The sequence below is a fragment of the Triticum dicoccoides genome, chromosome 1B (assembly GCF_002162155.2).
Source record: "Triticum dicoccoides isolate Atlit2015 ecotype Zavitan chromosome 1B, WEW_v2.0, whole genome shotgun sequence".
NCBI classification, from domain to species: domain Eukaryota; kingdom Viridiplantae; phylum Streptophyta; class Magnoliopsida; order Poales; family Poaceae; genus Triticum; species Triticum dicoccoides.
This window is the reverse complement of record NC_041381.1, coordinates 55,987,912-56,005,358: the sequence shown is the minus strand read 5'-3', so window position 1 is coordinate 56,005,358 and position 17,447 is coordinate 55,987,912. Positions and strand designations below refer to the sequence as shown.

Sequence of the window (17,447 nt, the reverse complement as noted above, 5' to 3'; positions counted from 1 at the left end):
TTGCACGTTGTAGTGTCTTGCGACCTTCTAGCATTGGTGATATCTTTTATTGTCGAAAAATAAAAACTTCAAATTTATAATGTAGAGGATTCAACATGTACTTGGTGATGTGGTGGTAGTGTAAATTTGACAAAACTAATATTTAAAATATATGAGAAAAATGAGCTCCAAATTTTCGCTGTATATATAGAGGGTGGCTGCACGTCATAGTAGCTCGTGGCCTACTAGCTTCAGCTGATGTCGAAGGCTTGCATGTTCTTGATGACGTGGAGGCTTTCCATGTGGTGATATGGAATGTGGAGGCATCTGCTAGGAGGTTATAGTTGTGGTGATGTACTACAATACTAGCGTGAATAAACTTAATAACAACACAGTCAACAAATGTGCCTGACTAGGTAAGTCATGGCTTGCATGTGCTAGAAGGTTATAGGTGTGGTGTTGTACTACTATACAAGTGTGTGCAAGGTCATCTTACGGACTGACTGCTTAAGTTGTCGTCCTAATTAAGTAAGTAGTTCTACCTCACCTTGGTGAAGAATCTTGCTTCTGACTTTTGTATCATTTTTGTCTCTACATGAATACCAGAAAGAGTTTGTGAGTCAATGAATCTGTAGTACTTGCCAAATTATAAAACTTTCTGAATATTGAAGGGCATATTCAACTGCATAGTATATTCTACATAATATTAACAAAGAAATTGGAAACTATCAAGTGGGTGTATTGTGGACGTATGGTTCAGTTGAGACTGTCAACTTATCGAGCACGTTCTTACAATGCCAAAAGGTCTTTTCTCTTAAAAAACACTCCTCTCTCATTCGAAATAAATATTGAGATTGTAACCTAGTGTTGAAGAATTCAAAACCAACATTCTATCACAAAGGTTTTGCCCAGGCCATTTACATAGAGCACATCCTAAATAGGTACACCAAGGAAACCAATTGGTATGCATTAATTCAATTTTAGTTGTTCAGGATGATGTCATATCTTTGTTCATGTTGTTGAAAACGTGAGAGGCATGAAATTGATCTATAAACATAATTCCAGTTGTGATATATCCTCGTGGTATGCTTGACATAGAACAATTGTGTGTCGCCACTATCATTACTATTTATTGAACATGAGTTGGTGGCAGTGATAGTTCGTCCACACGCTCAGATCTATTTCCCACCCTAAAAGTTCTCGAGCAAAAAGTAACAAAATAGTTAACTCAAACAAAACAAAGTTCATCCACTAATCCACAACAAACTAATTGAACCACTTCCCTCTAAAATCTCTCAAGAAAAAAGATCATAATATTAGTTTGTATGGCTATTAAGCTCCGAGTCAATGGTGAACTGGCGATGGCTTACTGCGATCGGCGTATACTCTTTATCTATGAAGCACAGATACTTTCTTATTTAATTTTGACATATTACTTTTGATTTTATGGTCATTTGAAAAGGTAATTATGATCCTCCAGTACTCCTTAAGATTTTAGTTATATATTTCCCTTTTGCTGATAGGTGATTGTCAACTTCTCTTGGAATTTCCCCGCAAAAAAATATATTTCTCTTGGAATTTTTTCCAAATGTTTAGCAATGCAATTTTGATGCCTATTAGGTAATTGTTACGTTACATTATTGACATTGCATAATTAGTTCAAATAATTATCTACATACCTTTGCCAAATATCATTCATAAATAGCGACTGATTTTTTAGATGAATGCTCGGGCAACTACAAAAGGACGTGTTGAACACTGGACGCATATTATCCTTAGAGTACACCAGATGCTCATCTCCCTGTTTCACCGAAGCTGTAGGTCAATGACAAAGCCAATCAATAAATTAACAACTTATGTGTACAAAAATATTTGTGGATCCAATCATTGCGGACTACCCAATCACGACAAAATAATACTCGCTTGCAAACATGGTGTAAGGTGAAGCAATGACAATAGTTGTGGTGATGTACTAGTGTGAATACCAGCACCTCTAGCATGGTCATCATATTAGACTACATATTAGACTAGCTGACTATGGGTTGTTGTGAAACTATAATGATAAGTTGTACCTCACCTCTGGCAAAGATCCTTTGTATTGACTTTCGTATCCCTTTTTGTCTTTCCATAAATACCAGCACACGGTTTTGTCTTTCCACATGTTAGAAATTTGACTGTTTAATATTGAAGGGGCCAATTGAGCCCTAGCTGACTATGTGTTGTTGTGAAACTATAATGATAAGTTGTACCTCTCCTTTGGTAAAGATTGTTTGTGTACACTACCATCCATGGTCATCTCTTCCCTGCTCGGCTCCCGTCCTTATAAATACTTGTCACCTTGTTGTTCAATCATTCTCATCGGCTAGAACAAACATCCCGATCGAAACACTTTTCTCCCTCTCCTTCGTCGTCTCGCTGAGTGCTCTCTTCTTAATTAGGTATCCCCCCGTCTGTTCTTGCTCGGTTGCTTGCATCTTTCTGTTTTCCTAGTTAACTTGTAATTCATATTTTTTAGCCTATACAGTCCATCCTCGGTGAAGCTTGTACTGTCATACTTTATACTCTCCCAAACAATTCTATTTCTAGGTTCCGAGATCATGGGCAGCAGCAGCACACTGTCATCGGTGCGGGAGATCCGGCGTTTGCAGCGTGCAGACGGGTCTGCAGCCATCCTCGCGGTCGGCACGGCGAACCCGCCCAATTGCGTGTCCCAGGAGGAGTACCCGGACTACTACTTCCGCGTCACCAAGAGCCAACACCTCACTGGCCTCAAAAAACAACTCAAGACCTTCTGTAAGCAGAAAGAAAAGAATACATGCAAATATAGTAGTAGACTAGTAGTCCAAACTTGTTTATACATACCTAACGATGATGTACGGTCCAAACTTGGTTTGTATGATGATCAGGCGAGATGACATCAACGGAGATGCGCTACTTCCATCACACAGAGGAGCTGCTGGACGCCCACCCTGAATTCCTCTACCACGACAAGCCATCCCTGGACGCCCGGCTCGACATCGCCGCTGCTGCAGCCCCGGAGCTGGCGGCATCAGCTGCAGCCAAGGCCATAGCCAAGTGGGGCCGTCCGGCCACCGACATCACCCACCTCATCGTCAGCACCAACTCCGGCATGCACGCCCCGGGCGTCGACCTCCGCCTGGCCTCTCTCCTCGCCCTCCACGCGTCCGTATGCCGGACGATGCTCAACCTCAACGGCTGCTCCGCTGGTGCCGCTTCCCTGCGCCTCGCCAAGGACATGGCTGAGAACAACCGCGGGGCGCGCGTGCTTGTGGCCTGCGTCGAGCTCACGGTCGTCAACTTCCGCGGGCCCGAGGAGGCGTACCCACACAGGCTCATTAGCCAGGCAGCCTTCGGCGATGGCGCCGGAGCAGTCATCGTCGGTGCTGACGCCGTGCACCCTGTGGAGCACGCGCTCTTCGAGATGGTGTCGGCCTCGCAGACCACGATACCAGCAACCGACGGCGTGCTCAACATGCAGCTCACGGAAGCCGGCCTCGACGGCCACATCTTCACCAGGGAGCTCATTCCTCTAGCGGCACAGCACATCGAGCAGTGTCTCATGGATGCTTTCCAGCCGCTTGGAATCATGAGCGATGGCACCAAATGGAACGATATGTTCTTTGTGGTGCACCCTGGCATCCGTGGAATAATGGACCACATTGACGGTGCACTCCAGCTGGATCACGGGAAGCTGGCCGCGAGCCGGACTGTACTGAGAGACTACGGGAACATGCTTGGTGCCACATTGATCTTCGTGCTCGACGAGCAACGGCGGCGAATGGAGGATGAAGGAGAGACGGGCGAGTGGGGTGTGATGATGGGATTTGGACCGGGGTTCACGGTGGAGACCATGGTGCTCCATGTGGTGGCCAGCAACCTGCACAACAAAAATTGACCACCCTCGACCCATTCATAGGCTACTTATGTGATACATAATATGAAACAAAATAAACAAGTTCAATTACAAGCATTCAAATTGTACAACCTGCTCACTAGGGCATCACAATAAAAAAGTTCAAACATGGGCTGGCGGAATACTCGTGTGAAAAGTTACGTGGATCGAAATAACTCTTGTGGTATCCTCGGCAATAGAAAAAAACAAATGGCAAGTCCAAAAGTTATGAATAGTACTCCCTCCATCCCACAGTCCAAAAATGACTTACATTATGGCGGAGGGAGCTTGCAGAAACATCTTGTATTATGAAACGGAGGGAGTATCAATTTTGTTTCTTTCGTCCAAAATACCACGGTAGTCATTCATTCACGCATTACGCTAAGTCATGTTTGTTACAAAAAAAATTAGATTTTTTTACTCTTTTTTATATTATCTGTAAAAAATCCAATACGGGTGCAATGGGGCCTGAGAGCCATTAGCTATTTCCAATCACATTATGTAATATTGGCTATCATGGTTTCTTCTCTATATTTTATATGTTTGTAGTATAAAAGTAGGCGCAAATAGTCATATTATTTTACAAACATTTACATGCTTAAGTTCCTAGCCAACACATGTGTTCCTCAATGTTGTCATTTATTTTTCAAAACTTACAAACCAATTTTTCTCAAAATTTTAGAAAGTTGATACAATAGAGCCCAGGAACATTCTACTATTTTTCTTATTGAGAAACACTACTCCTGTCCTATCCACACAAATGGATACTCAATAACCAACCTTAATAGAACATGTACACATGTATTCAATACTGCATATTTAAATAAGTTCCAGCTTGACGAATGTATCATCACCAACCAGTGTATCGCCCAATGCGAGAGGTACAGAGCAGTCACCTGCAGCGTGACTGTTGGCCAGCTCGGTAGCTACCGCCGCTCTTCGCCCAATTTTTCCGACGTGGTTCCTCTACCGGTCTAGAGTTGATTTTGTCCAGTTTTTCCATGGTTTGTGTATATTTATTATTTAATTAATTTTCTATTCATTCTGTTTAGTTTTAAATAAACATTTTCAACATTAAGTAAGCAATTGAGAATTTTAGACAGTTCATGGATTTCACAAAAAGGCTCATGAATTCGTGAAAATTATTGTGAATGATAAAAATAATCGTGTATCGAAAAATATGTGAGTTTTAGAAAATTCTCAGGAATTTGAAAAATGTTCGCAAATATAAAATATGTTCTCAATTCAAAAAATCTACATGAGTTATGAGAAAAACATTATGAAGTCAGAAAAATGTACACGAAATGTAAAAAATCAAAAATTAGAAAATATTATTATTTTATTTTATTTATGAATACATAAAATATTCATGAATTTGAAAACCATATACATAAAATAAACAATATTGTCAAATATATAAATGTTCTTAAATTTGAAAATGTTGGTTAGGAATTGAAAAAAGATTTGTCAATCCAAAAAATGGTTAAAGAATTCAATAATTTTCGCATTTTTTCTAGAAAAATTGGGTTAATAAAATATTCAAGTTTGAATCGTGACATTGCTGATTTAAAAATTATTTGTAAATTTCCAAAAATATGATTATATAAAAATGTTCAAGAATTCAAAAAATTGTATGTGAGATTTTTTTTACAAATTCTGAAATACTCATGAATTCAGAAAGTGTTTCCGAATTTAAAAATATTTGTGAATTTAAAAATATTTGTGAATTTAAAAATATTTGCAAATTTGAGCAATATTTGTAGACTTGAAAACATGAATTTTAAAAAATTATGAACAAAAAGAAAAATGGAAAAATAAAAGAAAACTAAAATAAACTGAATAAGCAGTGAAAATAGAAGAAAAAAATATAAAAATCCTTCAGGAATATTTTCAAACTGTGTGAAAGATTCTAGAAGCCTCATGAAACCGTCATCCTTAAAAAAAACAGAAAATACTGCTAGCAATACCCAATAAAACCCGCTAAGGAAAGTGTGTGTAGCCAGTGCTACTGGGGTGGCCCACGTTGAAGCGATTGTGAGGGATTCACTTGTAGAGGTCACTACATGCAATATATCTCAGTTGCCTCCATGTACCCTAAACTTAAGATTTTATCACAATTTCCATTGTTGCCCATTAACTCCACATGCCAAGTTAACCAATCCCTTTATTTCTTGAAAATCAATGTTTGCTTCTTCTCGATCTTAGGCTTTGTCCCTAACATCCCGCGGTAATTGTTACACACCATCGCTCACCAATCATAAACGTCACTGTATACCATCGCACACCAATCATAAACGCCACCGTGTACCGACAACAATGTGTCCTCGCCCTTGTGGTCTCTACACAGATCTGTGCACAACGTCGTCAACTCGCTTATTAGACTTACGTTATAATAGTGGTATTAACCAAAAATTCGAAGGAGTGCACGTCCTCACCTGATCATGGTATCCTACACCGTACACGCCACCAAGATCTGACACGCCAAACGCTCGTGGGACATAGTACGCTGCTGTAATGCATTTATTGGCCCATCAAGCGTTGTAACGTCGTCAGGTTGCTAGAGAACTTCACGTCCAGCTCTGTCATGTGGCCGCGGCCAAGTCATAGCCTCAGGAGAGTGTAGCTATGTACTTCCACGGTATGGGAACACTTTTTCTACAAGAATATTCATGTATAATAGAAAAAAAGGTCCTTATACACATGTTCATAATATTAGTCGTGTATTGGAAAATTCATCAAATATTTTATTTTTTTAAACGAGGTTTCTTAGGGCTCGATTCGTTAAAAAGTAGAAGAGAGTTGTCTGATTAATTAACGGAAACCCGGGTGAAAACCGTCACAACAAGCCAACAACATGGCACCATAAACACACGCCGACCCCGAGGCCACACACCAGGCGAACCGTTGACTTCGTCACTCTAGCAACCCTTAGCCGACACCCTAAAACAAAAACTAAAGCGGCTGCTCCGGCATTCAAGCCGACCCGAGGCCGCGCACCAGGCGAGCCACCTACTCTGCCGCCCGGGAAACCGAAGCTGACACCCGACAACCATCTCTGGAGTCCCCGCTCCGACGTACACATGAAAACCCCACACACTGACCCCGAGGCCCCACACCAGGCGAGCCACCAGCTTCATCACCCGAGCAACCGCAGTCGACACTCGAGGCTGCTCTGCTCGCCCACGCCAACTCTACCTAGGGGACTAGAGCCGCCTCACCAGACCCACGCACCCAGCCGCGCCACCCGGCCAGCAGAGCAACAGGAGAGCGTCCTCGCAAAAAAAACCCTCACGAAAAAAAGAGCCATAGGAGAGCGCCCAGCCCGTTGCGTGTATGCGCCTCCCAGCACACACACTCCCATGCCGCACCGTCCACCATTTGACCCCCAACCACGCTGCTCGCAGCTCAACCAAGGAACCGTTGCGGATGCTGCATGCAGTAGCTCATCTTGCACGGCTCCCACTTAGGTGAAACCATGCCGGATCCAACCTAGGATGACCAGATCCGGCCGCCATGCATCTCCACCGTCCCTCAGCAGCGGGATGTTCATCGTGTACTTGAAAATATATTCATGATATATTTTAAAAATATTCATCGTATATTATTATTGTTTCATTTGTTTCCCAAAATAACATTGTGTTTTAGAAAGTATTAGTTGCACTACAAACTTAATCATTGAGCAAGTAAAAATATTATATTTATAAAAAATCATGTAAATATAAAAGTGTTTTCATGTTTAAAAAAAATGAACATTTCATTAAAAATGAAGAATCTTTTTTAATCTTGATGTGATTTTCTAAAAATACCATTAACATTTTTGTAGTGTTCCCATATTTTAAAAACACGATAATCATGATGTAAAAATTAAAGTATTCTCATATTTTTTTAAATGTGGTATTTTTTTTAAAACATGATGATTTTTCGTAATCATGGTGCTCTTTTCTGAAAACACGATAAACATTGTTCCAGAAAAGTGTTACTGCCATTTTATGGTGTTCCCGTATTTAAAAAACGAACTAATCATGATGTTAAAATAGACTTGTTCCCACATTTAAAAATAAAATTAGTTTTCTAAACAAGTTAGAATATTTCTTGTAATGTGATGAACATTTTTCTAATAGATCGTAAATTGCTTTAGAAAATGTCTATTGAACAAAAAATGCATGACGAACCTTTTTGATTTCATGATGGCCATTTTTTGATACATGATGAAACTTACGTTCAAGTACACGATGGACATTCTTTTTAAAAGTTCATGACGACTCTATAAAATATGCGCCGATCATTTTCTTAAAACATGACGAACAATTATCCATAAACCGTGAACATTTTTGAAACATGACGACCAAAAGTTGACCTGACACTGCACCTCGGTTCCTACTCACTAGCTAGCATTTTGGCTGACTGCCAGGAGCTCTTTCGTGGTTTTGTTGAATAAAGCTCTCCAAGTTTGACAAAAAAAAAAAATCACCACGAGAAGGGCATCCATATGATGGGTTCCTTCAAGCCCATTTTTATTTCCAAGATTGTACTTTCACATATCAATTTTTTTTTTTTGAGATTCACATCTCAAAATTCTGAAAAAGTACACGATACATATAGATGTATACCATCAAAAATGAGCTTTTTTTACAGTTTTATATGTGGCGTACACAAAAACACAAACACATCCATGACAATGAGTTTTTTTACTTTCCAGGCTAGAATTTTGCACCACCATGGTGTCGTCATTTCAGACGGCGCCATCACCGTTTGATAGTGTTGGACGTTGCATATCTTTCTCTGCTTTCTACCGTTGCATTCAATACACGTACCAACACGTCTTTGTCCCATTCGTACAAATAGCGGGAGCAAGCGAGCTCGTGTGCTCTACCGCCGCTCTCTCAACTTCCTCATTCTTGTTGATGGCATGCCTCATGGTCTCAAGATATTTCGGAAACCACTAACCATCAGACTATTGGTAATATGCATCCATCAGTCTAGTCCTACACCGTTGGATAAGAAGCAAGAAGGTGTCTGATCTGGTGCGGCTATTCCGTTCGTTAATTGATTGCTTCCTTCTACAAACACTATTGATTGCTCGCTGATTCAGTCCCAGTTTTTTAGGAAGTAAATTTCGGATTTAAGGAACCTAATAAGAACTCTAGGAAAATGAGACTCCACGCCATGTTGTATGTTTCCATATATTATGCAAAAAATTGCCTGCAAAATTAACAATTTTGCTTCCATATGAAGAAGATTGTGTTACTGATTGCGGCGTACATTAATCATGTTCAACTTTTTTTGCTTCCCCCCAAGAACATTTCGCTTGTGATGATGGAGACTGCTTCAAAGACGATCGAACATTGCTTCCATCTGGTATTTGGTTTCCAAACTAGAAAAGATGAGCTTCGATCAAACAAAGAATTGTTTTGTACACTAGTAGAAAACAGGGCTTTCGTTCGGGCCTGGCCAGCCCATTAGTCCCGGGCCAGTCAAGAACTGGGACCCATGGAGGCATTCGTCCCGGTTCGTGAGCCCAGGGGGCCGGCCGGGGCCTCGTGGGCATTGGTCCCGGTTCATATGGACCCATTTGTCCCGGTTCCTGGCACGAACCGGGACCAATGGTCCTCGCTCCCGGCCCACAACCATTGGTCCCGGTTCATGGCGTGAACCGGGACAAATGAGTTGCCTATATATACCCCATCGCCACAGAGAGCACTCCATAGTGCTCTGTTTTTTCTGGCCGGCGAGGGGAGGGCGTTTGGGTGCTCTAGCTCACCTCCTATGCACATGACGTGTTCGATGAAATGTCCGAGCCACGCTAGTTAATCGTTCTCCTCTCGAAACTCGACCTCCGAGCTCCATTTTCCCCGAGATTTGTCTAGGTTTAGCGGTCCGTTACGTCCTGTCCCCGTCTTCACCGCCGTCGATTGCCCGCGTCGATCTCGTTGCCGGCACCACCGTGGTGAGCCTCTTGTTCTTATCTTCTTTCTGAACGAAAAAAAATTCTTACTTCCGATAGATACTTGTCTAATTTTCTTACTTTATTATTTCTTGTTATTATACAGTGCGATGGTTTTGGTATCCGCCCCCGTCGGCCCTCGTCCTGTCTATGATTCGGATGTGGTATATATTATCTTTTGATAACTATTTGGTTCATTTATTGTTTATGACAATTATGCCGAGCAACGTGACATAGATTTTATTTATCTAGGAGGTGGTTGAACTGGAAATTCCAGCCGACCCTATTGTCGAGAGGTTAAATTTAGTTGAAGAAGAAAATAATTACTTGAAGGAAAAAATAAGAAAAATTAAGGAGGAGAAGATGATATTGGAGTTGCATGTTGTGGATGTCGTTGATAATCACAAGATCAAGATGGTTGCAATGCGGTTGAAGATTAGAAAGATTAGAAAATATGCCATTCATACCGAGGCTTGGTATCATTATGCAGTTGGATTAGTTGTTACCTTGGTTGCGATTATGATCACATTTGTTTTTGCATATAAATGTTTTACATAATTTCAATGTATGGTTTAATTAGATGCTCCGGAGAGCTATATGTTGCACATGCTATGTGGGTGAAATCCCTTTGTAACAGACGAGTTTCCGTATGAAACCCTGATACTTCGAAAGAGATTGTCTGTTTTATACACGAAGTGCATCCAGTTTTTTACCGTAAGCCTCTGTACTTTCTTGCACATGCTATGTGGGTGAAATGATGATATCATGCCAACTTGAAACCTTTTTAGAGTTTATTTCAAATGCTTTTCAATTTCATGGTCTTATAGCTCAAAATAATGAGTAAATGCATGGAAAATAAAAAATGAAGTCAGAAAGGGTTATAACTGATGATGTGGCTTTGAATGGTGCATTTTGAAGACAGATAAACTATGGAGTTCAAATAAGTTCAAAAAAATGAAATCCATTTGTAACAGACGAGTTTCCGTATGAAACCCTGATACTTCGAAAGAGATTGTATGTTTTGTACATTAAGTGCATCCAGTTTTGCCATAAGCCTATGTACTTTTCTCGCACATGCTATGTGGGTGAAATGATGATACCATGCCAACTTGGAACCTTTTCAGAGTTCATTTCAAATGCTTTTCAATTTCATGGTCTTATAGCTCAAAACAATGAGTAAATGCATGAAAAATAACAAATGAAGTCAGAAAGGATTGTAAATTGATGATTTGGCTTTGAATGGTGCATTTTGAACATAGATAAACTATGGAGTTCAAATAAGTTCAAAAAAATGAAATCCCTTTGTAACAGACGAGTTTCCGTATGAAACCCTGATACTTCGAAAGAGATTGTCTGTTTTGTACACGAGGTGCATCTAGTTTTTGCCGTAAGCCTCTGTACTTTGTCGCGCATGCTATGTGGGTGAAATGATGATACCATGCCAACTTGGAACCTTTTCATAGTTCATTTCAAATGCTTTTCAATTTCATGGTCTTATAGCTCAAAATAATGAGTAAATGCTTGAAAAATAACAAATGAAGTCAGAAAGGGTTCTAAATTGATGATGTGGCTTTGAATCACTACAAAAAAAATACACTTCCGTGATGATACGTGTTTGTCACAGTAGGTCACGTTTTTTGTCATGCATGTACATCCATGACAAATTTATGACAGAATCAAGATAGTCATACCTGTGCTGTCGTAGAAGTGTTCCATGACATTACCAAAATTATCATCATGGAAATGTCCACTTCCATGACGATAAATAACACTTCACAGAAGTGCTTTCGTCAAGGGTGACCGACACGTTGCATCCACCGTAACAGAACACCGTTAAGCTATCGGGTTGGGTTTTGGATCCGATAACCCATTAATAGCCCCGACCAATGAGGATTTTCCACGTGTAAAATCATCATTGGCTGGAGGAAACATGTCTCGGCTCATCGTTGGAACAGATGTCATCCACTCATTGGACAGAAGGCCCCTATGATACGTCGACACGTGGCATGGCCCATCAAGTTTAAATGGGCCGGCCCAACTAAAGGCCCAAAAGATTTTGCGGACCATAATGGCCGGCCCAGCTAGAGGCCCACGAGATTTTGCAGACCATAATGGGCTGGCCCAGCTAAAGGACCACAAGATTTTGCGGGCCATAATGGGCCGGCCCAGGTAAAGGCCCACAAGATTTTTATGTGCCATAATGGGCCGGCCCAGGTAAAGGCCCACAAAATTCTTGCGGATCATAATGTGCCAGCCTAGCTAAAGGCCCACGAGATTTCGCTGACACTAATGGGTCGGCCCAGTTGTAGGCCCACAAGATTTTGAGGACCCTAGTAGGCCGGCCCATTAACTGGCTGCCATGTTTTGTGCCAAATGTCGGCCCATATTTGATCCGGTCCATTAATGGCTTGCCACCTTCCGGGCCTAATAATGGCCCATATGAGATCCGGCCCGTTAAAAGCCTCCCACGTCCTGGGCCAAATCACGACCCAGATCAGGTCTGACCCTTTAAGAGGCTTCGGCCTCAATTATGGCCCATATCAGATTCGGCCCGTTAACTGGACGCTATGCTTTTGGGCCCACTTGCTAAAGGCCCATTTAGTAATTCGGCCTGATATTAGTTTCGGCCTGCTAAGGGCCCATTTAACATTTGTGCCCTATATTAATTTCGGCCTGTCAAAAGCCCGTCATATAGTTGGGCCTAACTACGGCCCGGTTTGCATCCGGCCTGCTCGCAGTCGATATCTTATTGGGCCAAAAAAGGACCGAGACAATTTTGCCATGTTAAAAGCCCGTGATTTGACTCACACAATCATGGGCCGGGGTCCATTTCGGGCTGCTGCTGGCCCGTGAGCTGTTCGGCATGTTTCAGGCCCAACCTACTTCTCAACCTCCTAAAAGCCCATTGAGTTTTCTTGCGAAAAGAGGCCGGGGGTTACTTGGCCTATTAAAGGCCCGAATCTACCAGTGGGCCAGTTTGACGGGGCCCATGATGCGGATCATACATCGTGATTGCATGACAGCTCGATTATGTACCGTAATTTTACGGTTTGGCCGCATTACTGCGAAAACATGCTATATATATATGTGTGTGTGTATGTATATATATATATATATATATATATATATATATATATATATATATATATATATATATATATAGTAAAATAACTGCAGCATGGTGAATAAAAAAAAACCTAGACTATACAATAAAGAAATTACAGCATATTACATCCACTGGGCATCAAAGTTCGCCACTACGATAATAAAGCACAAGCAGACAGCAGATTACATACACTGGGCATCAAAGATCGCCACCAGTGCAAATAAACACGCCGACAAAATAATATACAAAACCGACATCACTTCAATAGAGTTCAAGAAAGGTTAGCCCTGTTGGGGAGCTGCAGCGCAAGCACCTGAGCAAGATGATGAGACTGCGCTTATTCAACACTTATATCCTCCTCACTCTGAAAGATAAACAAGCAGACAGATGACAGGTTTTGCACATAAAAGTATCAGTGCTGACAATTCATCACATTTCTTACTGACGAATAAAGTGACACCGTTTAAAAATGGATTAACACAATATGGTATTGTTCAGGTTAAGACATGGCAGGAAATGACATTGTGAAGGAGTTGGCAACTTCACGACACCAGTGGATTACAGATCAAAACTCATAAGTATCAATGGTTAGTGTGCTGTCAATTTATCCCATTTCATATTAGCAAATAAAGAGACGGTTTAAATAATAGTAAATTGATATGACATTGTTCATAGTTAAGACATTGCAGAATATGACATTGTGCTGTAGTGGGTAGGTTCACCACACCACTGGATTACGGATGAAGAACAGAAGCATACATGCAGTGCAAAAGAAGATCACTTGCTCTGTATAGTTTAATTTACATGGTATGAAGAAGGAACTTGGTTGTACAACTGAAAACTTAAATTGAGAAGGACAAACTTTTGTTTATGAACTACATAATAAACTTTAAACATGCAATTTGATGCAAAAACCAAAAATAAACAGTTGTTGCAGTCATGCCTAACCAAATATACACAACAAAGTTTAAAGGCTTGAGAAGGACAAACTTACATTACTGGTGAAGACAGACTCTATAAAGCCCTTGTCCATGCTGATGGGGGCGGGGCAATTCAAGAAGTTTACCACAGAATCTTCTTCATAAGCATTGCCTTTATTCTATATTTTTTTAAGAGTATATATAGATGTGATAATATACGAAAAAATGGAGAATATTTAAGATAAGATGAAGAGTCATGCTACATAACCAAGTAGCTATAAATGTATGTGCAGCGATACAGGCAAAAGGCACAACCAAGAGCAATGCACAACTAAACTTCTTCAGTACCAACCTTATGGTAAGAGTAAATATAGATCTGATGTGTAGAAAATAGAGGGCAAAGGAAAATAAGCTGGAGAGTGATAGTACATGAACAACTACCTGTCAATATAAGTACACTGATAATGGACAACATATACTTACAAGAACAATGCATAGCTAAAAAAATTAATTAGCATTGGATATATTCTACACTAATGTAACCATTCATACAGATCAGATAATTTGGAGCGAACAATTGATAAGCAAGCTATCATGCATACTGCTGTCACATAATGAACCAGGTATGTATGCAAGTATAGTGATACAGGACAATAGGTACTAACAAGAGCAAAGCAGCGGGCATCATATTTGTGATATCCCATCGTTCTTTTCAAACCGGAATTCTTCTTCGAGCAGATTTCCTGCAAAAAAGATCCGTAAGGCACATGCGGAAAAGTAGAAGTTCAAATTGTCATGTGATTTCATAGAAAGTACCTCATCCTGGGAACGAGACCAGTGCATAACAAGGTTTTCCATTCAATGTCTTCTAAATTTAGCACAGGAGACTTCACCGGAAATTCGTTTATAGACTTGCCATCAAAGTGTGATTTCCTCAGGTAACACCGATACTGCTGCAATGCTTCCTTGAAAAGCACAAGCAAGCTTTGCTCGTCATGACTATCCATATTGACCCCCGCCTAGTTACAACAATGTAATGTAAATCATCGATGTGTTCGGTCAGCAGAAAACAGGAAAATAATAACCATGAATAATAGCACTTACACGTAAGTTGGACAGGAAGATGTGAAAATGGTGTTTGTCTTCACTATAATCTTCCCATGATGGGAATACATGCACGTACACTACTAGGAAAACCCTTACCAGTAGCGCTGGTTATTTGGCTATTAGTAGCACGGGCAGGCACGCTACTGCTACGACGCTACAACTATTTTTTAGCAGTAGCGCTTGTTTGAACAAGGGCTACTGCTATCTGTATCTAGCAGTAGCGCGCCTCTGCCCATAGCTACTGCTAATACTAGTAGCATGGCCGTTCAGACAAACGCTACTGGTAAGCAGCGCTACTACTACTCCAATACCCCACGCTACTGCTAGTATTTTCTTTTTCTATGTTGCTGTATTCGTATTTTTACAGGTTTTATAAAGTTACAACATACACATACACTGGAACTATATGAAAAAGGAATGTCTCATCATCATCATCGAAGTGGTACAACATAGTCTCATCATATCAACATAGTCTCAACACAAATGATGTCGATGTCATCATCATCACGAAATAGCGATACAAGTTATAATGATGACATGTCTCTTACATTGTCACCGTAGACACATGTTTCATCATCTACCTAAACTAAGACATACACGATAAGAGCGATCACGATGATCAAAAGCACGGCATACCACTTCCTCGCCATCGTTGATCTATATACCTATCAGAGATGCACATATATATACCATGAAGCGAATTAAACAAAACAATTATGAAATAGAAGCAACATATATAGTAAATGTAGTTAACAAATTTTATCGTACCGAAAGTAATTAACTAGAGCGCGGGACCATACATCTAATAGTTTCATCGTACTTAGAGATTCGAAGTTTCGTCGTACAAAAAGTAACAAGTAACTAAACAGACACATTGTTTTTAAGCAGTGCACTCTTCCCATCTGTCCATATCCGGGAGGACAGACCCAAGCTTAGTGAAAGGCGTCATGTCCTGACGCTGTAGGGCAATGCGGGTTCGGACGTCAGCTCGCGATATTGTTCTAGCGTAGAACATCCCATTCTCTTCGAGGACATCTTTGATGATGATGGACGCAATTTCCTGTTGGATCCGGTAGAAATCATTTCGAAGTCGATTATCTGGCACGGCTCCAAAGGCTTCGGCCCATCTCTGGATATGGGTATCGGATGAAGATTTCATGCAAAGTGATTGCATATCCCTTCTGTACTCCATCATTAGATGGATGACGTAGAATCCATCATTCTCACTTCTTGCCGGTTGCTGGATGCAACAGAAGTCAGTCTTGTGGCTGAAACAAAGCCCGGCCTTATTTGTTTTTTTGTGTTGGATGTAGCCACCCCGCATGCTGAAGCCCAGCATAGCTCTGTCCAGAACATACTTTATGTGTGTGTAATCTTTCTTCTGTATGTTCTTCGACGGGTCCAAATATAGAGCGCGGGAGTAACGCGGGTAAAGAACAATGAGAACGGCACGACACCCCCCGCTGCGCAAAATACACGATCAAGTTTAGCCTCCATGCGTGCAAAGTAACTATTGAAATGCATGAAAGGATGTATGTGTTATAGTGCTATCCGCGGATGACTTACCTGGGATGATAAGGTAGGAGAATCGTTTCTTCATCCTTATTGCTGACCAAGAATTCTTCGATGTACTGACTCCATATTGACGGTTGGCATCGTTGACTGACAAGAAGCCCTCATGCATGTAGTATGGGTCCGCGACCGCAAGACCGGTGACTTGCTCTCTCCTGACGATGTAGTTCATGTGCATCGCATACAGGCGGACGAACGTAAAATCGAGTGTCCTCATTTGAAACATCTGGAAGATGTAATCAAATCTCAGGAAGAAGTGGTCCGCGGGGCATGTGTGGACATACATCTTGCAACTGCTCGGCACACGAACCGTATAAAGTGGGTATCCTGGATCATCCTAGGCGAGGAGGCTTCTCTCTGTCGAAAGCACATGGTCATGGAGTCTCCTGAGATCCCCTTCTATGGCAGCTAGTGCATTCGTTGGTACCATTGGCTCTCCAGCGACATGGATTAATGGCGCATGTTTCATCGGTACATGGTCAACATTGGTCGAAGGCTGCTGGCTTCTAGAACCAACATTGCCAGCTTTATTGGATTTTCTCGCCGCCGGTCTCTTCCTCTGCTTCTTCTTGTTGGGCTGAGGTGCTGGTGGGTCTGTCAGACCCTCCCTGAGCACCACCCCTAGTGTTGTCGGGCTCAGTATTGGACGACTCTGGCTAAGTAGTTGAGCTTGGGTGGAGCCGGCATGTGGAGGCGTGTCTAGCGAGGATTGCATGAACAAAGACTTCTTGCACTCCCGAGGAAGTACCGGCTCTGGTACATGCATCTCATATTCATATGTTTGACTCGTTGTTACTTCGTTGTCAAGGGCAGTATTGAAATGCTGATTAGGGTCATCGTCGGCCTCCTCCATGTCATGATCCCTATCCTCTTCCATGGGGCAGATGGCATCATCTGCTGGCGGAA

General features: G+C 41.4%; 1 protein-coding gene across 1 annotated transcript; it reads left to right on the top strand.

Moving 5' to 3' along the window:
* The first annotated feature begins 2,576 nt into the window (after window positions 1-2,576).
* Window positions 2,577-3,943, top strand: LOC119301023 (bisdemethoxycurcumin synthase-like). Its single transcript, XM_037577929.1, has 2 exons — window positions 2,577-2,772; window positions 2,886-3,943. The coding sequence occupies exons 1-2, from the start codon at window positions 2,577-2,579 to the stop codon at window positions 3,893-3,895; spliced, it is 1,206 nt and encodes a 401-aa protein (XP_037433826.1). The 3' UTR covers window positions 3,896-3,943.
* Window positions 3,944-17,447: the final 13,504 nt, after the last annotated feature.